Here is a 23462-nt window from a genome sequence, read left to right as displayed (position 1 = left end):
GGAAGATCAAGAATTGCGAGCTCATCGTTTAAGGAAGAAGAGGATATCCTTCTACTGGTTAGAAAGTTTCTCCTTTGCCAGCTAACAGGAGGAATTGATATTTCTCAAAGATATTTGGGTTTGAGCTGTGTATCTGACTGCTACAGGGAAAGAAAACGAAGCTAAAAGAAAGATAAGGGAGCCTTGGGCTGTCTATTTTCTTTGGGTTTTTGAGTTTTTAAGGAAAAAAAAGGTTAGCCCAAATCTCATATTCACCAAGTCACTATTGATTCAAGTTATCGGGCTAGGATCTCGGGCCCAAGACCGAGACCACCAACGACCCTAAATCAATAAACGAGTGTTATGTGTTTCTGTAACCTTCCACACCATACCCACTTCTGCAAGCCCCAAAAAATGCGTGGATGTGGCTTGGGTCCACATCTAGGGTGCGTTTGCTTGGCGGGTTAAAGCCGAGAGATGAATATAAAATTCTATAAAATTATAGAATTTTATCCAAATTGCGTGTTTATGCTAGTTTATGTTGTGATGACATATTAATTTGGGTTTTTGTCCATTTACCCAATTTCTAGAGATTTTTTTCCCACTTACCCCATTAAGTTTTTTTAATTCTCTCTTACCCAAAACACTCTAAGGAGGTTTTCCCTAATACCTCATTAAGATTTTTTTTATTTTTTATTTTTGAATACCACTTTACCCTCACCCCTTTGTTACTTAGAGAGAGAGAGAGAGAGACTATAGGAGACTTTGTCGGAGCCAGGTCACCGGTCGCCGGATTCAGGCCAACTTTCGTCGGATTCTGGTCACCGACCGCTGCCCACTGGACTTTTCTGAAAACCTCACCGGAAAGGTTTATTGCCCCCAATAGAAGGGCAATAGACGTCTATTGCTCTAATGATCTATTGTCCCCTAATAGACGTCTATCAGCCATGTATTGCCCCCAGTAGACGTCTATTGCCCCCCAATAGAACATTTGGTAGCCGGAATGGGAACGAATCTCCGTAAAATTAGACAAATAAAACTTTGATTAAGGAAAAAAATGAGGAGATTACATCAATTCAAAACATCTGTACTTTTTATCTTTTCGGCCTTTTTCTTAGGTTTTGTATCGTTTATTTTAGAATGCCGACTAAATCAAGATTTATTGAGATTGGGTCATGTACTTCTTCAGGTCAACCTAATAAGTACATCAACCAGTCACAACCAATCTCTGTTGACTAGGCCTTTATTGTAAGTTTATCCTTCTAAATGAAAGTTTATTTTACCGACCAAAAAAAAAAACATCTATTGCCCCCAAATAGACCTTTAACAGACCTCTATTGCCCCCCAATAGACTTTTATTGCCCTCCAATAGAATGTTTTCTTTTTCTTTTTCTTTCCTTCAGAGCCTTCTGCCCCCATTTTATCTAAAAAAAAAAGGCCAGAAGACCCTACCAGAAACATGAACTATGATTTTGCAGTCCAAATTTTTTTGAGAGTTTGAATCATCATTAAGTCGATTATCTTTGAAAATAAAATAGGAATTAAGTTTAGGATAGAAAGTGAACAGAGCTTTCCCTAAAGGTACTGGTACCCTTCTCATACAAGTGATCAGCCAAAGGTGTATTTCCACCATCAGATTCGATTTCTGAGGCGCCCAAGTCGGAACTGCTCCGCAATCCACCGAGTCTTTTAGATTAGATTTCTGCAGCGCCCGAGGCGGCCCTAGAATGGCTCAGCTTAGCTTCCCAAAACCAATCCCACCGTCACTCGAAGACGCCAAGCTCCGCCGAGTTCGGTCGCTGCATTCCAAACTCGGAATCTCCCGCTTCTCTGGACTCTTTGCCTGTAATCAAACAAACTCCAAGTTTCCAACGGTCCATTTCTTTGACCGGCAACACTGCGAGCTCCGGCGGAGCTTAGAAGCTTGGCGGGAATAAAACTTTGTGATCGTAATTTTGATAGTCGAAAACGTAAGGGAAGGGAAAGTGGCTAATTTGAAAGTGATGTGCTAGAATTTGTTGCTGGTGGTGGCATGAATAGAAAGAAGAGAGAGAGAGGGCGCCGGTGGGGTGGAGAGAGAGGAAACAGTGATGTGGATGTAATTTCTTAATTATGAAGGGCAAAATTGTCATTTTATTATAAACTGTGTAAGTGAGAATAAAAATCTGTTGCTGGGGTAAGTGGGATAATTTTGTCCAATTTTGGTGTTTTGGGTCAAGGACCCTTAAAATTTGTCGTATGATTTTTCAGGTATCAACACTTTCTCAACTTGACTAGTCCTTTCTTTTAATTGTCCTAGCAGTGCCGCTAAACTGTAGTCTCTGCCCCTCATGTAGGTTATGACGAGAAGTCTAGTTTACGTTTAATTAGTTGAATGTATGAACATAATCATTTTATTATTTCTGTTAATGATTCTAATCAAGATAAATTTTTGGGGTACTAAAAAAGTTTGTATTCTCAAATTACATCGGAGGGATTTGTAGTCGTTATGGAAATTCCCATTTTCCTTACAATTAGTATCTTCTTTAAAGGAGACAGAAATCATAAAATCTATAATTTACGATCAATTCATTCAATATTTCCTTTTTTGAGGACAAATTTCCACATTTAAATTATGCATAAGATGTATTAATACCCTAACCTTTCATTTGGGACTAGAGGTGGCAAACGGCTCGACCCATTTTAAGCGGGCCTATTTGTGCTGTGCTTGGGCTAGCCTATTTATTATTGTGCTCGGTCTCGTGCTGGCTAATTTACTTGAATGTTAAGCCTGATTCGACCCATGGTCCAAGACCATATCATGTCGAGCTCATGTCGGGCCATGCTCGGGCTATTGCAAAATTAGGTACAATTTTAACATTTTAATTTGGGTATTTATTTATTTATTTGTAATTGAAAGTTGATTTTGTTTAACTACTTAGAAAAATAAAATAAATGAAAATCGAAATCACTTTTCCTAATCTTAGTTTACTCAAAATAGTTTCCTAATGTTTAAGAAAGAAAGAAAAAAACTCAAAAGGGTATTGTTTTTTATTTTTCTGAAGTGAAGATTTAGTATCATAATATTTCTCTCAATTGAATCAATTCTATAGTTGCATTATTGTGAGATTAATCTTCTTCTTTCTTTTGAATAAGGGGTTTGGAACCCAATTAACCTGTGACGTTCATCGCCACGCCCATGTTAAAATTTCAATCACGTTGAGGGGGACGTAATACATATACCTCAAGCTCTCATAGAAGTTCATGTTATACAAACTTCTAACGCCAACTAAGGCAGTACTTCAAATATCTATTAAAATTAAAGTTTTTGCCATCTATTTTTGTAATAAGATGGGGTATTTTAGTAATCGAACGAGTTTTAATTCCGATTCATGAACATTAGTAAATAACATCAATTGTAATAAGTTGCATTCCTATTTTGATTCCATATGGTGAGTAAACAACTTAATGAAATGAAATATTCTCATACCGGTTCCTTGTCTCATTTAAGTTGTCTTCGATTCATGATTTTTCCATTCCAGGTAAGTAAACGTGTCATATCCATAAAACATATGGAACTAACACTTTCTTCTCTTTCAAGAGCTTTTTTCTATTTCAAAAATGTACTATATAGAGGCAGATTTGGAACCATAGAAAATCCCTAGAAATGGGATAAATGGACAAAGACCCTACTTATTACGTGTATCACAAATGATCTTGCATTTTAGATCTTATTAAATCTTCCTCCTTTATTCTACAGATGAACTAGCGCAAGGAATGAAGCAGAGGGAGCATTCACTTGGAACCATGTGCATCGAAAGGACACTGGAAAGTTACCAAGAAACTGCTCAAGGCTACAATTACTTGTTCTACACTATATCCTGACCAAATGGATCTTTGATAAGATCATATATAACTGAAAATCTATTTTAAAGTTGGTAAAATCAAGAATCCAAAATTAATATTACCTATAAACGAACTGAGCCGACTGAATGATAACCCTAGTTAAATTTCATCAAAAGCAATTAGAACTTTATCACAACGATTTTTCAATTAATTTAGAAAATAAAGTTGCAAGTTTAACTCGATCACCAAAACCAAAACTTCGTAAGCTTCAAGGCATTGCTGAAAAGTGGCAGTGATTAACAGAAAACGGGGCAACAATCCAGCTGGGTAAAGACATACACAATCTTACTCGCCCTATTTCGGGGCTTTATATTTCTGTATTTTACATTACAGAACATACGTGATAACCTCATTTTGAAACACAAAAGTCAAAGCAAGCACACTACATCCAGTAACAAATGTATCCACCTCACAACCCAACCCTCAAATCAATTTATGACTGAAAAAATTGTTACCAATATTCAGCTCCAGCAGCAAAGAACTTAGCAATGACAATAAACCAACCCTACATATCATATCCGATCTCATATACGAAAAATAAAAAAATATATATATTGAAAGCTTATGATGATATCTGCAGGCAATTGAAACCAGATGTATTAAGGATGCAGAAAGTCCAAAGGAAGCACTTGATTCACGACTCTGGAGCTGGTGCAGGTGGCTTTAGAAGCGGTTGTAGCGCCTTAACAACAATGCTCATATTTGGCCGGAACTCAGCTTCATATTGTACACACAAAGCTGCCACAGCTGCTAGCTGCATCACCAACAAAATGAAAACTCATTGTCAGCTGCTAAAGTTAACTCAAAACCAATGCTCATAGCATGTATTAAATACGACAAGTATGTGCGACTGTCTGTCATTAAGCAAGAGAAATAACCTTTGCGACTCCTTTCGGAGGATATTCTCCCTTCAGCTTAGGATCTACACATTGTTTAACCTTATCTTCACTCAATCTTGGAGTAGCCTTCACAAAAAGAGGGGGTATGTCAGGTCAAACGAAATGCAGAACAGAAAAGAACCTGATATTTTTCTAAGAAGCAAGCAGATAGACTCACCCAAGTCACAAGACTCTGCTGTCCACGGGGCATTGTATGATCGACGGGTTTCCTCCCAGTCAGAAGCTCTAGAAGAACTACTCCAAAGCTGTAGACATCACTCTTCTGTGTCAATTGACCAGTCATTGCATACCTGCAAAACAATGTTAAACATCCCAAATTAGCTATGATGCATACCTATCTACACTCCTCGATGACAAAAGAAACGAATTTAATGACATGGGAAGTGGTCCTGAAGTGCATTTACAAATAGAGGTGCTTCTACAATAATCAAAATGCTACAAAACAGTTGCTCACGGTGCATAGTGATCAAAGTAGTTGACAGAACAGTGTGTTACACATAATTAATATAGTTTGTCTTCGATTACATCCACAATCAATAAAATGTAACAAAACTGTATACCAACACAAGTCACTGAGAACAACTTGTCATCAGACTTAAAAATCAAATACTTCATTTGGTCTACGTAATGACTGTTTGTAAGTAGTGGTTTCATGTTTTTGTTGGGACGAGGGTAGACAATTTTAAGGACTGCTGGCCACTAAAGTTTCTACTCTTTTCCTTTTTCTTAGTAGAAGTATCCTGTTTCCTATAAAAATATATTTAAAAAACACACTGATACTGGAAAGAATTGCAACAGGTTTTCATGATTCCTTCCCAGATTAGCTAGATGCATTTTCCCATAAATTCTATAACCAAAAAAGCATCAATGTCATTGGTCAGCAAATAATAAAACCATGTAGTTATGCACCCATATGTAAAGATTCTTAAATCCAAATGCATTTTACCACCAAATCGCCTATTAGAGGCGCAGTAGCTCACTGTTCGAACTCATTAAATCTAGCTCTGAACTTTTCTTAGGTATGACAACTCAGCCAAATGAGCCATAGGAATTTCAATAAGAAAAACTCTGTACATAACTTCTACCAAAGTTTTTTATTTTTATTTTCCAATGACTAGTTTCAATCTTTCAAAATGGATAATGGTAGATATCCATGAATGCCATAGACTACAAGGAAAAGTAGGATCTATAAGTTTAATTAAAAGAAATCTTTCTTCTTCATTTGGTTCAAGGTCTATTCTAGACAGCATTTGTCACAGTAATCTGATTGTTTCTCAAAAAGAGGGGAGAAGTATGAATCAAAATGAAAGTACAAAAGGATTCTAGTCACAACCCACAACCGAAGACTGCAGAGCCACCAACCAACACCCATTTTTCCGGTGCTGGCCAACCAACTCTAAAAATATCTGACACAGCGACCTTGGGATAGCACCACGACACCGATCTGGGAAGGCCACTATCCAATGGCATTCTACAAAATGTTGCACAATTCTTGGTAGACTGCCACTGAATAGCAATACTTGTTTTAGGGGCATCCCACCATCTTGTTTTGAAAGATGACTGGCTATTTACCGACTATCCAACAATTTGGGTGGCATCTTTCTAAAATTTCCTAAAATATTTGGGACTATTTTGCCAAACAATTCAAATAGCAAAACCCAGATTTCTATGTGGATCTGGGCAACTGATTTTAACATCGTGAATGTGCGGCAGTGCAGCTGGGCAGAGAGGTTGCTGACCTCCGATCTGGTAGGTCCACGAAATTTTCGGCAATCTGGACCCTAGGAGTGAGGAAGAGAAAGAAAGAGAGAGAGAGAGAAAGAGGTGGAGGTTCCTGGTGAATTCAGGTAGCTGCTGGGTTGAGAAGATGTAGGAGCCAAATGATAAAATTGGAATTTGTACAAAAGAAGGAAGATCCGAGGCATGTGACTGGTATAAGGTAATCTAGACGCATGTTAATAAAAGTAGAACATACTACCTAACACTTCTTACAATGCAATCTATGTCAGAAGCTAGCAGTCTAAACTAAACGAACCAGCAGATGCAGCTCAAACCATACCACCATAAACTATATGTTAAAACCACACAAATATAGAAAGCAAGTTTCAGAACGTTACTCTGGAGCATGATAACCAAAAGTTCCCAAAACTCGAGTGGAATGAAGACGAGCAGCCATATCAGGAGCCTGATTCGAAAGATTAAAATCTGCTATCTTGGCTTTGAAATCTTCAAAGAGAAGCACGTTACTAGATCTGATATCTCTATGTATAATAGGAGGTTGAACCTTCTCATGCAAGTATTCCAACCCCCTGGCTGCATCAACTGCAATTCTCACACGCTGCATCCAGTCAAGTGTTGGACCAGGTTGTGCCCCTTGAACGCCCTTTCTGCCTATAATTCCATTCACATTCAAATCAATGAACACAATTTTCAAATCAAGTGAACCTGGATGTAAAATTTAAAGAGAAAAAATTGCAAACCATGCAATATGTCATGAAGAGATCCCATGGTGGCAAACTCATACGCAAGCACTCGCAGACTTCCTTCAACACAGTAACCAAGCAGCTCAACAAGATTGTCGTGCTTCAGTCTAGAAACCATGGAAACCTTGAAAAAATATGTCATGATTGAGTCAGATAAACTAATAAATCACAAACCAATAACCAATTGTGCTTCAAATATATTTCAAGTAAAAAGACTTGCAAACAGACCTGGGTCAGAAACTCAACATTTGACTCGGGCTCAGATGCAACGTCAAGCTTCTTGACGGCAACAGCTTTACCATCATCCATGCTTGCATAGTATACTCTCCCATATGATCCTTCACCGATCAGTGACTTAGATCCAAAATTGTCAGTCTTCTCTTTCAGCTCCTCCAGAGACAATGGAGGGACTTCAATAGGTGGTGCTGCCTTTTGTACATCAGGCTTCAAAGGAGCAGTCACCTTAGTGCCCTTATTGTTCCCTAAAAAGGAAAAGGTGAACAAAAACCTAAGTACAACTTGAAGAGGAAAAGAAAAGTACTGAATAAACTAATATTGCCCAAATTCTGAAAAAAGAGGTATTGGTTAGCTATTGTCCTCTAAAGATACAGGACAATACTACTATGTTTTTCCTACTTTGTTGTGAATTCAAATGATCATAGAAGATAACAGAAAACAAGTTAAAAAATAATTGACAGAAAGAGAATTATATTTATAAAAGGCATTCGCCCACAACAGAAAAGCTACTCCATCAGTAGCTTCAAAAATTAATTGAGTAACAACTGGACTATACCATACAACAACTCATATGAAAAGATCAAATCTCAGAAGGGAAACAAAAACTGCTGCCCAAACAATGATAGCAGATAACAGAAACATGCTTTGAAATAGAAATGTAGAAGAGTCCTATGAACCTAACTTGTGTATTGAATTGTCATACTTCAATAGCAGGTTTTAAGATAATTTAAAAGATTTTCAAATTTGAGATGACACTAGATGATCTTAAACATCATTAATCTTCACAGGCTTCAGTTAATTCACAGATTCGTTTCTGCCTACTCATGATCAAAACTTAAAAGCCACATATCCGTTACACAGTTTGCCATTTGGAGTAAAAACTTAACCCGTATGCATAGTATCAAGTGACAGGTATTAAGCTAGCCTGATGTAGCCAGGGTAAAACCATTATACTGGAATGTGAACCCACTTTCATGATATGTTGGTTGTCATTATGGAAGCAGTGATAATTTAAACAATAACTACAGTAAACTTAATTAATGATCGCTCAAAGAAGACATATTATAAATTTAGCACTATAACCATGATTTTAAAATAACTAAAAACATTAGGAACTCTTATCACAGCTTCTTATGATTTTGCTTTTTTTATTCAATTAGAGGCCAGATTTCAAAAAAAAAAAGAAAAAATAGAAAGGTAAGAAAAATTACCATCATAACTCCTTGGGCTCTTCAGGTGTTCATTTTCATGTGCTGAATAAGACTCCTCCACGTGACAAGAACAACAAAGCCACCTGCGCATCCTCACTTTCTTCCTCAAATAAAAATCGTCGTCAGCGCTTGTATTCTCAAGTCTCACAAAGTAACCAGGGGGAGGCGCATGTGCCTGCATTGTGCCACAGATTCAACATCATAAAAGAACTAAAGATAAAAGTGAGCAAACCAATAATTGCAACATTTGTTTGGAGATAGTATCGTAGCAAAGTGGTCAAGTCGAGATAAACAAAAACTAGAATGAAATTCTAATAATCCTCATTTTTTATTTTTTCAGATGGATTCCAGTATGGCTCTAGAGATTACGACTTCATGGAACCACCAAAGTGGGAGAAAGCTCTGTATACGCTCAGTATCATTTAGTAATTGGAAAGTTTACTAGAACTGGCAGGTACAGTTTGTCAGACAGTGGATTTCTCTCTTCATGCTTTGACTCTAAATATGCAGCAATTATATACTCTACAAAAAAGACACTTTTTCCAAAACATCTAAAAAATGCAGTTGAGAATGCTATCACAACGTGAGACATCTGCGGCCCAAAAACAATACAGCATTCACTGTCAGAGGGTAATTTTAAACAATCTAGTAGACACAGGAATGTGGATATTGCCAATCGACGACATAACGGAACAAAGCAGTGGAGCTGCAATAGAATTTGAACAGAAAACACAATGTCTCTTTCATTCGGTGCAAACTTAGCAATTATTAGTGTAATCTCAGCTTCATAATGGAATTCACAATGTATCATCAAACAATACAAAGGCATTTCGAGATAGCAAACGATCAACAGAAAGCAATCGGTTTTGCACAGAAATAAAAAAAAATTACAATCGTGACCTCTCATATAGATCATACATTTCAAAAAAAAAAAAGAGACCCATGATTCTTACCACTAAACCACGGCTACGACAGTCTCTGCCCTCCATAAACACGAATTTACCAAAACGAATCAATTAAGGGAAGAAAAGCACAAACCCAGGAACGAAATTATCCCAATTCTCCAAATTAACAAAAGAAGAAAGCAAACCCCAAAATTAAATTTAGATAAAAAGGAAGATTCTTTGCAGAGAGAAGATTGAATTGAAGAGTTGGGGGATTATGAAAACGAAAGAGGAAGAAGAAGAAAAAGCGAATAGGGGGGGTGAAATTCAGCCCCAGATCCCAAACCGAATTTGCAGGCAATAAGGAACAATACAACAACGCAATGCAACAGAAGAAAATTAAAAAAATAAAAAAAAAATAGAGAAGGGAAATATAAGAGGGGATGAAAATGATACCTGTAAATGTGTCTCTATTTGGTTCTCTCTCTCTCTGTCTTTCTCTCTCTCTTTAGGGTTTGTGAGGTTGGTTAAGGAGGAGGGGAGGGACAGGTAGGATTTGGGAGGGGCTTTGGCTTTGGCTGTTGCTTTACTTGTTTTTGGGGTGCGGTGGTTTTCTCAGAGAGAGAAAAAAAAAAAAAAAAAAAAAGAGAAAAGAAAAAAACAGAAAGGAAAAAGAAAAAGAGAGACAGAGAGGCAACGCGGACTGTGGCGTTTGCCGCAACAAAGCTTTAGGATGGGTAGATGGATGTATACTTGTTTTCAACTATTTTATTTTTAGCAACACACTCTCTCTCTCCCCTCTCCTAATTTCTAATTTTTTTTTTATTTTTTGACTTTTATTATTTATTTATTTGTTTCAAAAATGCAACAACTCTTGTGCAATGATTTGGATGTGTCTACTTTGTCATAAAGGTTGAGATTGGGCGGTGGGAAAAAAGGAGAAGGGAATTTTTGATTGCAGGCAGCTATTCAACTCAAGTATTCCTCCTTTAGGAATTTTCTCAAGCAAGCAAACACCACATAAAAATTATGTATTTTCTTTGCCCATGGCCGTGATTTTATTCTCTTTGTTGGATTTTTGGAGAGAAAATTATGGCTTTTGGGTTGGACAAATGGGCTACGAAATTACAGTAATAATGATTGTGTTTGTTCAAATTTGTATTCAGCTGTTGTGAATAGATTATAGATTGAAAATTTTATCAGCTCTGTTTGGTATTATCCATTTACACGCAGAATTAGAGGTGTCTTTTAGACAAATTTAAATAGATTATCGTTAGTATCAATCGTAAATTTGTAGGATTCTAAAAATAAATATATAAATAAAGTAAAGAATGGAAACTTAAAGAGTGTTTTGGAGCGTCGGATCAGGCAGACTAGTTAAATCAAGTGGAGGAGAAGAAGCCACCGCATTGAACACATGTTCACTTTGAAAACCTGAGTCGACATCAGAACCACACTTGTCTTGCAATGTCAGACCTGCTTATCTCTGTTAAAGCTCTTGAGAAACTCAGTGAAAGATTTGGTAGAACTCAGCTGAATTTCTGGTCCATTAAACCTAAATTGAGAGAGTTACAAGATGAAATTTTGACAGAACTTGTTCCCGTCAGCCAACTTCGAGGCTTAGAAGCTGCAACTTCTGATGTTCAGTTCAGCACGACTTCTTCATGAAAGTTGTTTGGAATTGTGTTTTCTATACTGTGCTTGAATTTCATGAAAATCCAACGGTTAGATGTTTATCAATGAAGGTAAAACCAAGGCTGTTCATACAGAAATTCTCTTTCCATATTATTTGCATGTTCTTGTTTCTCTCAAATTCAGCTTTCTTTTGCATTGGCCATTGCTTTTCTACTGATATTGAATCCCACGGAGCATTATCTTTCATCTTGAGCCAAAAATGATTATCGGTATGCTGGCTTATCTCATGCAATATCACATTGTCTTTGTTCAATCTCCATATTAGTTTTTAGTTCATCAATCTTGTGAATCATACATACCCTTTGAACTGATGTTATCTCATACTCTTATTTGTTTCCTAGCGGGACACATATTCTTACATTGTTAATGTTATTGATAAAGTTCATTTGAGTTATGAAAACTGACCTTATGGATCTTTCTTTTATAAATTACTCACAAACTGTTTTCTATTTGATCTGTGTTGATACTATTTCAAATTGGACATCCAAAAGGTTGTGTTAAGACTTAAGAGTGATTTCATATAATTTGGACTTCAAACTAAGCTTTGGTGAGAGTTTTAAGAGAATCCACGCTACTGGAATTTTAAAAAGCTAGCAATTCAGTCTGTTTGCGTCCAATTTTTCTCCTACTTCCCGAACTCTGTTTTGCATGAAAGTTCAGCATGTTGTACCATAGCATGTTAAGTTTGATTCTGGAAAATTTCGAGAGCAATGGACTCGAGATGAATTTTATATAATTTTTCAAACCTGCCCTGTTCCTTCTGTTTCAGCTTCTGATTAACTCTAAATCAGTTTTAGTTTTGTCCAATCAGTTCTTAAAGATCTAGAACGTAACTCTATAGTACTCATATCAATCTCATCTCAGTTCTTGATATGATCACTGCTACTCTTCAAAACGCTTCGACCATTTAGACCCTTGAAATGGTTACAAGAAAATGGATCTTGAGATTGATAATTTGCGAAATTTAGTAATTAGGACGCTGGGCAAGCTCTGAACTCCTATCACTGAAGGACCGATAATGGAGGTGATATGATATGTACATCAATGAGTTCGTCATTACTAGATGATTGAGGTATGGAGGCTTCACCCTAGTTAGTGGTTTCCGCATTTCTTTTATGATTGAAAATGGTTTTGTGATTTTAACACTTGACTTAATGAGATGACCTGAGAGTGAAGGGGACATAGCGATTTCCTTAAGTTTCTATCCCCTAAGGGCACGTTTACTTACTTGGAATGGAATGAAATGATTACGGAGTAAAAACACGATCCTATGTTTACTAACACATGCATAAAGGAATCGAAATGATTCCGGGTAAAAGACTTCCTGTGTTTACTAACACATGAAGGAATCAGAATAGGTGTAGGTCCCACCTATTTATCAGGAATCGATTCCTGAATATTCAGGAATTTGATTACGAATGGAGGAGATGGGTTTATGAATCAATACTCCGAAACCAATACTGATTCATTTCTTCTCTCATTCCACTTGTCTCTGATTCATGATTATTTTTCATTCTAAGTAAGTAAACGTGCCATAAATCTCTGGAAGTTTGTACAAATGGGATAGTGTCTGATATTATTTGAGGTGTGACACTAGATCTAGGTGGTATGGTGTAAATGGACACTCTCACTACTGTTCACCCTTTGTTGAAGATTTAAATCTTCGGTGAGGTAGTAGTTGGCTAGTATATAGATCGATCATCAGGTTTGGTATTTTAGCCAGGTACTCTTATCATTTGTATTTGGTTTCGCATTGAGAAATATTTTCTATTTTATTAACTCATTTTACTCAAATGGCACCAATTACTATCTTGTTTTCAAACGTAGGGTAGATGTAGGGGTCGCCTGCCCTGCCCAAAATTAATGGTCTCGGGCCGGGTCGGGCAGGGCCAAAACATATTTTTTTTTATTTTTCAGGCCGGGCAGGGCCGGGCTTCTCTTAAAAATCAAGGCCCAGGGCCGCCCATGGGCCTAGGGCCGCCCATGGGCCCAGGGCCTTACGGGCTTTTTTGGGTGGGCAGGGCCGAGCCCATTATATTTATATGTCATATTATTTTGTTAAAAAAATATAAAAAGCTATGAAAAAATGATGATATGTTAATGATTGAACAAAATAAAATACAAAATTAAAAAACATATGGCCTAATGCAATAATTAGTTCAATATAACTACATAAAAATATATTAATACAAAAATTGAATGGGCTTTCGGGCGGGCTTTAATGGGCATATAACGGGCCGGGCGGAGCTTTTGCCCACTGGGCCTGGCGGGCGCCCATGGGCTTTTAGGCTCACGGGCCAAATGATGACCCTTAGGTTGATGTTTGAGTAGCGATGACGAAAGCTCACCCCTACTGCAATTGGTTTTACAGATATTGTACACGAGGATTGAGGAGGATTTCGGGACTGAGCTGGGTGCTATGTATTCTCCTTAATCCTTTCGTATAATTGCATTCTCATTTAATTTGTTCACCTTTGTTCAGTTGCTATTGTTGGTTGGGTTGAATGTCAATTGTAATATCTAGCAGTCCACCACTTACTATCTAGCAGAGCGCCACCTGACGCTCTGGCCTTCGTGTGGTGCCTTAGCCTCGTCTTGAGGCACTCTGTGTGATTAGATCTGCTGGCATGGCTCACCGGATCCTTGTTTGGAATTGTAATGGGATTTTTAACTCGGTTACTCGTCGGAATCTGTTAGATGTAATACGAAATGAGAGGCCTCGACTCGTCTTTTTGGCAGAAGTTTTGTGTGATAAAAAAAGTAGATCGATACCTTGAAAGTGAAGATAGGGTTTGATCATGCTTTGGTGAGAGAGAAAGGACAATTTAGTCAAGGTCTTGCGTTGTTATGGATGAATGACGTTCCAGTTCATATCCATCACTATTCTACGCGTCACATTGATGCGTGGATTGGAGCACCAGGTGCACCGGATCGGTGGAGATTTACTGGAATCTATGGGTATGCTTCTACAACTCGCCACAATATTACATGGAATTTGATGCGACAGCTGCACTCGGAATTGGATATACCATGGATTATTGTGGGAGATTTTAACGAAATCTTACACTCCAGAGAAAAGACTGGGAGGGCTTCAAGAAGGGTTTCGTAGATGAATGAGTTTTGTGCAGCTGTGGATGATTGTTCATTGATGAACATGGGTTTTTGGGGTGGCCCTTTTACATGGTGGGATCATCAGACTAAGGAGAAATTGGATAGAAGTCTATGGTCAGCCTCTTTACAAACTATGTTTCCCTTTTCTAGAACCATTCATCTGTAGCTATTGTTACAAAGGGGTGGGCGAATCCAGTTACGGATGACCCTATGAAGCAAGTGTGTCTTAAGATCAACTATACTAGTAAGTTCTTACATGCTTGGCAACAGGGAGTTTTTTGCCATCGTAGAGAAGAATTACAGGCCATTCAGCAAAGGTTGCAATTCTTAATTACTGCGCCTTTTTCAGTGGCACAAGTGGAAGAGAAGAAAACATGTCAGGCAAGGTTTCAAGAAATGCAAACCATGGAGGATATGTATTGGAGACAGTGGAGTAAAGTTGATTGGTTGAGTGATAGGGATAGAAACACAACTTATTTCCATCGACGAGCTTCTAATAGAAAGCACCGTAACGCTATCCAGGGATTACATACTGAGTCCGGGCAGTGGGTGACTAGTCCACAGGAAGTTGAGGAAGTGATTACAAGCTACTATAATATTCTCTTCACCTCCCATGGGGTAAATGAAGCTGCCATGAATATTATTCTGGATACAGTCTCCTCGAAGGTAATAGAAGTCATGAATAGATGGCTGCTAGCATCATATACAGATGAAGAAATACGGAAAGCAATTTTTCAGATGCACCCATCTAAGGCACTGGCTCGGATGGGATGTCACCCTTCTTTTACCAACACTATTGGCAAACAGTAGGCCCGGATGTGTGTCTTGCAGTCAAGGAGGCTCTGCAGTCAGGTTCAGTGCTTCGTGAGATTAATTATACACATGTTACACTTATTCCAAAGGTTGAAAATCCAATGGATATGACACAGTGAGGCCAATTGTGTTATGTAATGTCATTTATCGTATTTGTTCTAAAGTTCTAGCAAACAGGTTGAAGAAAATATTGGGTGAGATTATTTCACCTTTACAGAGTGCCTTTGTACTGGGGAGGTTGATCTTTGATAACACTTTGGTAGCAAATGAGGTGGCACATTAGATGAATATTAACCGAAGGGCAGGTGAGGTACTTTTGCTTTGAAGCTGGATATTAGCAAAGAGTATGATCGTTTGGAATAGGATTTTCTCAAGTTCATGTTGCTTAAGTTAGGGTTTGCAAGTAGATGGGTGGAGTTGGTAATGTCATGCCTTACTACAGTCAGGTACTCTTTTAATTTTAATGGGGAGCCTCGGGGATATGTGGTGCCTTCCCGGGGTATCCGCCAGGGAGATCCCCTATCCCCATACTTGTTTATTCTATGCGCAGAAGGGCTATCTTCTTTGATTTCACATTTTGTGCTATAGAATTGGTTGCAATGTGTGTTGCTAGCCCCCACGGCGCCTAGATTACACCATTTATTGTTCGCAGAATCACAGATGATTCTTTTCTGTTTGGAATGGCTACCATGGAGGAATGTCAGCAGGTCCGAAACATATTGCATACATATGAAGCAACTTCCGGCCAACAGGTGAATTTAAACAAGAATAATGTGTCTTTTTCCTAGAATGTCAAAATGCAGGGGCAAGAACAATTAGCTAGTGTGTTAGGTGTGGAATGAGTGGATAAACATGAAAGATATTTAGGTCTTCCAACTCATGTGGGAAGATCAAAGACGAAAGCTTTTGAGTATCTGAAAGAAAAGTTGTCCAAGAAAGTAGTGAGTTGGCGTACTAAACTGTTGAGTGGTACAGGCAGTTCCCATGTATGTTATGAATTGCTACCTACTTCCGTAGAGCATGTGCTACGATCTCCATCAATTGTGTGCACAGTTTTGGTGGGGCGACTCTGATACACAAAAAAAGATACATTAGCAGTCTCGGGAGAGATTGTACCCCAAAGAATGAAGGTGGTATGGGATTTAAAGATTTACACCTTTTCAATTTGGCTATGCTTGCCAAACAGGGGTGGATGATACTTAAAAATCCAACATCACTTATTGCTCAAATTTATAAGGCTTTGTACTTTCCAGAAGGCTAGTTTTGGGATCAGAGCTAGGTTAGCAGCTGTCCTTTCCATGGCACAGTATTGTTGAAGCGCGTTCAGTTTTACAGGTTGGTACAAGATGGATGGTTGATAATGGGGAAAATATTCGAATATGAGAGCATCGATGGCTACCGGCAGATAGGTATTCCCTTCAACCATGGTCACAACCTCCCTTGCATGGACAGGTTTTTTGTTGGGGAGATCCTTGAGTATGAATGTGTATGCAAATTTATGGATGATGTTCCCTACTCCCAAGATTAGGAGGTCAAGTTTTAGTAATGGGGAAAAGTAAGAGTATCGTACCCAAGAGATTGAATAACTCTACCCTAAGCTAGACTACCGCGAAAATAAAACCTAGAAAACACATACGAGTCTATTTTTTTACAAATTAATAGTCTCGGCCCTTTGGAAGCCAAAACTATCAATAATGATATTTACAATGGTAAAGTGGTGAATCGGCTTTGTTGATTTTAATTATTAAGAAGTAAATTAAGTTGCACAAAAATAAAGTAAGCAAATAAAAATAGAGACTTTGATATAAGAGAGAAATAGAGACTTAAGCATCACACCTAACCTTACTCACTCACATAATATAACCCCAAATTAATGTAACAACATGCTTTGATAAATTTCCCCTTAGTGCTTTGGTGAAGCTACCAAGAAACCAACTAGTCATGCAATTTAACAATCTCTTTTGAAGCAAAGCTAAATTACACAACCTTTATACCATTCAAATCTTTCGGATCCTAAATAGCCTATGGTGCCGTAAGCCTAAATTCTTCCGGAACCTAAACTCACAACATCATGCTTTAATTTCAAGGTAAGAAATTGAAGCAACTTAGTTCTTCTCGTAGGAATAAGCTAAGCCACCACCTATTTAGCTACACATGTTCACGGAATCAAGAGTTTATCAAGTTCATGTTTCCGATTCATTAATTCTTAAAATATGCTTCTAGGTGATAATTCTTAGGATACATGAAAGTATAGTAGCCAAAAGATACATGAAAGTATAGTAGCCAAAAGATTCAAAACATGCATAAACATCAAAGAACATAAAGATTACATTGTTTTATGCACAGTCCTAGCCCCAAATTCAACTACTCACAACTCATATTTACACAATTACAAGCCACAAACATCATAAATAACAAATAAAAGAGAGCAAAGAGTGGAGAACAAGTGATATACCCATGAGCACAAGATGTCTCTCTTGCCTCCTAGATGTTACATGAGAAGAGAAATGCTTCAAAGTATAGGGATTTTAGTTTCTAGAACCCAAATCACTATACAAATCCACAAAATCTCAAGAAAAAAGTAAGAACAATGCTTGAATGTGTGAGAAACAAGAGAAGTGATTGATCAAATTTTGTAGAAACTTCGGTTTTGGTGAAACCCAAGTGGCTACACACCTTTCTCTTACACAAAACTCAAAGAACTATGTACAAGGTATGAAAAACTAACCTAAAACTAAATAAAAGAGAGATTTTGATGCTCCAAAATGAGGGAGCCAAGGGGATGCACGGTTTTAGGGAGAGAGAATGGGCTATTTAAAGGCCAAGGAAATTCAAATCAAGGGTGGAGATCAAAAGGAATCAATGGTGAGATGTGATGGACAAATTTGTAAGCACAAAATGTGGATCTAATTATTGACTCCACATAGAAATGACCTAGAAAGCCTATAGCTATTTTGGTGGAGGAGAAAAAGTAAGGTAGAAGGGTCATTGTGTAAGGGAACAAGGTAATAAATGGGAGACAAAGGTGTAAGAATGAGATCACTTGTCATCTTTCAAAATTTTGAATTTCAAAATAACTTAGACCTAAAGTCTTCTCACCTAAAGTCTATAACCCTAGTCAGCTCTTCCTTGTCCTCCACACATTTTCTTCGTCGGTCAACTTGGCCGGAAATATCCGGAATCTGGCGTTGACCTCCGTTGACTTCTTTTTTGTCTGTTTGCGCACTTTCTTTTCCTTTCTTCCTTCAATTGAATCTCCACCGAGAGTTCGGAATTGGCCTTTTTCTTCTTCATACCAAATGTTCATCCATGAGTGTAGATTATCCAGGTAAATTTTCAGAGCTTAGTTCATAGTGGTTTGGCCGGAAATGCTGCCGGAATCAATACAGGTCCGGTTTTGCAGTTTTCGTCTTTAGTAAAAAAATTGGACCGATCTTTTGAGGGCCTTCCACTCCGAAATAACTCTTACACTCTCCATAAGAAATGATCTTCAGGATTTCTAGAATGGATCTACATAGTTTCAGCTTATTCAGAGTTCATTTGGTTAGTCTGCCCCTCCTCATTCCTTGCCTAGCTCAGTTTTTCCTAGACGGAGTAGGAAAATGTGCTAAAGTTGAGTTTTTAGGGCATTTCCAACCTTTTCCTAGCATGATAAGGAAAACATAATAAATCTATATAAATAAACATAAAGGTTGAACCAAAGTGCAAGATTAGGGGAATAATTACTAGGTAATTATGGACCTAACATTTTTGTCTTAGAGCTTATTGACCACCAGACAGTTGCATGGAATGATAGATTAATTGATGAGCTCTTTTCTCCTTCAGAAGCTCTCCTTATTAAATCTATTCCTATAAGTAGTCATCTTCCTAGAGATAAAGTGGCCTGGCATCAACATAAGAAAGGAATTTTCACCACAAATTCAGCATATTATGTAGGTCGAGACATTGCCTATAATAGAGTTAATTATCCCCCTCCGGTGGATGAGTTCCAAACTTTATGGAAAACAATCTAGAAGGCTAAAGTTCCCAAGAAAGTTGCTGTTGGAGTTTGGAGATCTTCCTAGAACATTCTTCCGACTCGAGAAAGATTATTAACAAAGGGATATGAGGGTGAAACTGGGTATTTATTGTGTGATTGTCCTTTGGAATCAGTAGGGCATGTCCTAGTAGATTGTCAGACAGCTCGGGCATTGTTGGGTGAGGTTTCTCTCTAAATTGCTTGTCCTGTGACACCAATATTCATCTTCAAGGAATGGATGTTGGAATGTGTTAACTGAGTATCATTGGAGCAATTTGAGAAGTTCATGATGTTCTTATGGGCCTTGTGGACTAATAGAAATGCGGCTTTGTGGGAGGAGAAACCACGATTGCCAACAGATATAGCGATTGCCACGATGGGATGGTTCAATGAATACAAACTTGTACACGCCTCATCTATTCTAGGAATGAAGGTGATTCAAAGGTGGACTAGTCCGGCTAAGCATGTTTTGAAATGCAATATTGATGGGAGCTATAGTTATCATCAGAGGAAAGATGGAGTGGCATGTGTCCTTCGTGATCATAAGGGAGACTTTCGGGCTGCTCTGATGAAGGTGGTACATAATGCCAATTCCGCGTTCCAGGTTGAGCTTTTAGCCTTACAAGGTGCAGTCCAGTTCGCTATATCACTGCACCATGAACAGGTACAGTTTGAATTTGATTGTTTACAACTGGTCCAAACTATCAATGCGGAGGATGAAGATGCTTCAATCTGTGGTTATGTTGTAGATGAAGTCAGAGCAATGTTTAGCAATTATCCTATGTTTTCTCTAGCTCATGTTAAGTGTCGAGCAAACAATGTGTCTCATAATCTTGCTTGTGCGACTCTTCATTCAGAGCTCTCTCATTCTTGGTTCTTGTATGCTCTCGAATTTATAAGGGATGTCATCTTAAGCGATATTCATCACTAATTCAATGAAAGTTTTGTTTTTTTTTTAAAAAAAAAAAAATTGCAATAACCTTATTCTCGATTGTGACTTAAATCCTTAAGCATGTTAGCAATATGCATTTCTCTTGTTTCCTTAGTGTGGTGCAACTATTTAATCTTAAACCCAATGCAACTTCTTTCAGTTTTTATTTTGATTTGTCTTTTCTACTGAATTTATATAAAAGACTTGTCGACTTTACTTCATTTATCATTATTGTGGAACTTTAAGAAGGTCTAGATTTCTTAGTTTTTGAGGAGATATAAATATGAGTTTATATAGAACACCAAGTGAACCAATTTTGTCTGTTAACTTATTTTCTTGACAAACACACTTGTTGCTAAAGACACATATTAGAAATAAGACAAGTACCATTTTCATTTGAAAAGTCATAATTAATTATATTTTTATTTATATTTAATTGGATATTAATATATAATTTTTAACACCAATGGCCCAAGAAGGTCCAAAACTTAGGCCGAATCGGCTTTGAGCATACATGTGATATGGCAAGACGCCTACACTAAAAGTCCAAACAACAAAAGAAGGTAATATAGTTAAGGAAATACCCCTAGACCATAAACCCAGGTGTAATGGCCCAAATCCAATTAGGCCGAAATTTTGTTTACCCCTTCACCACCAACAACGCCATCTACGTCAATAGCATGACTCCTCTTTTTAGTTACTTCCCTTTCCAGCCCACCATGAGCCGATAAGAACAACTTTGTCTGTATCAGATTGGTAAGTCAAAACAGAGTAAGTTGTAAGTAAAAGTTAAAGAAAGTTAACCATGCCTCAGCCCAACCTTGCGCTACAATCTACCCACGCACCTTAAGGAAGATGTCGAACACAGCTCCACAACCAATCCAAACAAGTCTATGAACCAGACCCTAAAACCCGCCAGATTTAGGTACACCGATCTACCAAAGTGGTACCCCAATCATTTTGTTGGAAACAAAGACCAATAGCTCACCAAGATTGATCAAAACAATACTCAAAGACACCAATTCATCCCAAACCAGGTAAGAAACCATACTACACCTAAAGGAGACAGACTCATTCACGTCAAAATGGTGTAGCCAGACTTGACATGCAAATCCATCAACTAGCTAAATTTGAGACCTTAAACCAAGATCAAGTTGATTCGATGCTATTTCTTTCCACAAGTGTGGATAAGACCCTAAATTAAACAAACCACCCTCCCTGCCCCACGGAGCCTCCCTCAAGATCAAAAATTAAAAAAAAAAAAAATTGAGACCCCTTAGGTTTCTCTTTGTTCATTGAGAAATTTGAAAAATAATTCTGTTCTCTTTCTCTTTATATAGTATTATTTTTTAATATTTATTATTTATTAGTACAATTATTTATTTATTTATTTTTTTGATAAAAAGGGTTTGGAACCTAGTCAGGCTGGGAGGCTCATCCTCACACCCATATTATTATTACTTATATTTTGTTGCATTGGGGGGATGTAGTACCTGAACCCCGAGCAAGCATAGTTGCGTTACAGTACATCCTGAAGAACATCTGGGGCCTCACATAAAGATAGATCCATAATATGATCTAGACTAGAGCTAACTTATGAGCTACATTATTTGCTTCTCTATATATGTGTCGAATTCGAAAAGAATAAAAAAACTGCAGATAGTCCTTACAATCATCAAGAATTTGACTCACCTCTGAGTTATCCTCCCCATTATGGTTAGCAACCAAGACCGCACAGTCGCTCTCAATTTCAACATGCTTCCATCATTGGTGAACAACTAATAGTAAGCCTACTCTGCAGGCCTCTGCTTCCCCTGATAAGCCAATTCCATATGAGGTATAAATCTCGACCAAGCACCCTTGAAACTACCCCTCTCATCACGTACAATAACTCTAACGCCACCACAGCCTCTGTTGGGACAAAATGCCCCTTCAGTATTGATTTTAAGTCTCCCTCGGGGTAGGAATAACTGTTTGAACCAAAAATGAGCATTTTGGCCTGACAAGGCGTGTCTTGGAGAAATTAAGCCAATATCAGTGGCTCAAGCTATATATATTGTCGACAAGTTCGAAATATATTATTTAGAGGCTAAATAAAGCCTACTTACAGAATTATGGAAGATTATGCGAGCAGCAAAAAAATGAAATGATGGAAGCATGGAAATGAAAAGTCAACTTTAGCACGTTTTCCTAATTCGGCTAGGAGAAACCGAGCTAAACAAATCAGGAAGGGCGGAAGACTAACCAAATGAAATCCAAATGAGCTAAAACTATCCAGATTAATGCTAGACATCCCAAGGATCATTTCTTATGAAGAGTGCCAGAGCTAGTTTTGAGCGGAAAGCCTTCAAACAATCAGTCCAATTTTCTGTAGAAGCAAAACTGGAAAACTGGACCTGTAAGGAGTCCAGCAGCGTTTCCGGCCCAACCACATGGAATTAAGCTCTGAAATTTTACCAAAATGATCTACACTCATTATGGATCATTTGATATGAAGAAGTCGAAGGCCCATTCTGATTTTTTGGTGGAGATCTAACTGAAGGAATAAAGGAGCAGAAAGTGACTCAAACCTAACAAATTCCATTAGTGTTTGAGCACTCAAACCTAACAAATTCCATTAGTGTTTAAGTGCTTAAACCTAAAAATTTCATTAGTGTTTAAGTGCTCAAATCTAACCCATCATGATTTGTTTAAGGCCAACCACTATGGCTTGGTAGCCTATATATAGAGGTTACAACAAGTAATAAGAAAAACACAATTCAACAACAATCTCTAAGATTATCCAAGCCTCTCTAGAGCAACCCCTCTCTAAGAGAAACTCCTCTCTTTCTCTTACCGGTGATCACACTCCAGTCCTAGTCTTCTCAAAAGCCGACTGTCAGTGTCAATCACCAAACCCTCTGTCAACTTGCTTCAGTCCTAGTCTCCTCGGGAGCCTACTGTAGTACCGCGACCACAATGGTTACCGAACCAGCTAAGCAAGGGTAACACCCTCGCAAACCAGCTAAGCTAAAGTCATGCTTTGGCAACTACTTCCCGGTGATTTCGCTCAGCTTAACCTACAACGTTGAGTATCGACTTGGTGACACAAGACAAAGTCCCCACCACGAGGCACAGAAGACCCCCACGACGAGGTTGGTGCTCTCCTCGTCTACAGTCGCTCAAAAGAAGTCAGGTCAAGGGACACCCCCAACGACCGCACTCGAACTGTGTTGGCACGCCCGCGCAGAAAAGAGACTGTTAACTAAGCTGCAGCAAAATTGGAGCCAAACATTTTGGCACGCCCTGTGGGACCACAAACCCAGATTAATTCCAG

At 38.1% G+C, this 23462-nt stretch overlaps 2 protein-coding genes across 3 annotated transcripts; one reads left to right on the top strand and one right to left on the bottom strand.

The window, feature by feature from the left end:
- Positions 1–4128: 4128 nt before the first annotated feature.
- LOC112198175 (PTI1-like tyrosine-protein kinase 3) lies at positions 4129–10194 on the bottom strand. 2 transcript variants are annotated; one of them, XM_024339245.2, is made up of 9 exons: positions 10035–10192; positions 9648–9672; positions 8695–8869; positions 7475–7728; positions 7244–7370; positions 6881–7154; positions 4921–5053; positions 4743–4829; positions 4129–4618 (listed from the first exon to the last, which is right to left on the bottom strand). In XM_024339245.2, the coding sequence occupies exons 3-9, from the start codon at positions 8783–8785 to the stop codon at positions 4499–4501; spliced, it is 1086 nt and encodes a 361-aa protein (XP_024195013.1). In that variant the 5' UTR covers positions 8786–8869; positions 9648–9672; positions 10035–10192; the 3' UTR covers positions 4129–4498. The 2 variants fall into 2 exon arrangements, with proteins under 2 accessions (XP_024195013.1, XP_024195012.1); XM_024339244.2 differs by lacking the exon at positions 9648–9672 and having other exon boundaries at positions 10035–10194.
- A 9310-nt stretch (positions 10195–19504) lies between these two features.
- Positions 19505–20146, top strand: LOC112199082. Its single transcript, XM_024340142.1, has one exon. The coding sequence runs from the start codon at positions 19505–19507 to the stop codon at positions 20144–20146; it is 642 nt and encodes a 213-aa protein (XP_024195910.1).
- Positions 20147–23462: the final 3316 nt, after the last annotated feature.

Source organism: Rosa chinensis, chromosome 4, assembly GCF_002994745.2.
Source record: "Rosa chinensis cultivar Old Blush chromosome 4, RchiOBHm-V2, whole genome shotgun sequence".
NCBI classification, from domain to species: Eukaryota; Viridiplantae; Streptophyta; class Magnoliopsida; order Rosales; family Rosaceae; genus Rosa; species Rosa chinensis.
Note: the sequence above shows the minus strand (reverse complement) of the source record. Positions and strands in the feature narration are given on the sequence as shown.

Bases quoted from the DNA above. Each gene is read 5' to 3' on its own strand.
- LOC112199082 (XM_024340142.1), top strand. From the start codon at position 19,505: ATGTTCTTATGGGCCTTGTGGACTAATAGAAATGCGGCTTTGTGGGAG.
- LOC112198175 (XM_024339244.2), bottom strand. From the start codon at position 8,785: ATGCGCAGGTGGCTTTGTTGTTCTTGTCACGTGGAGGAGTCTTATTCA. The intron at 7,729-8,694 runs GTAATTTTTCTT...TTTCCTTTTTAG, and splicing joins GAGCCCAAGGAGTTATGATG to GGAACAATAAGGGCACTAAG. The intron at 4,830-4,920 runs GTGAGTCTATCT...CTTTTTGTGAAG, and splicing joins AGCAGAGTCTTGTGACTTGG to GCTACTCCAAGATTGAGTGA.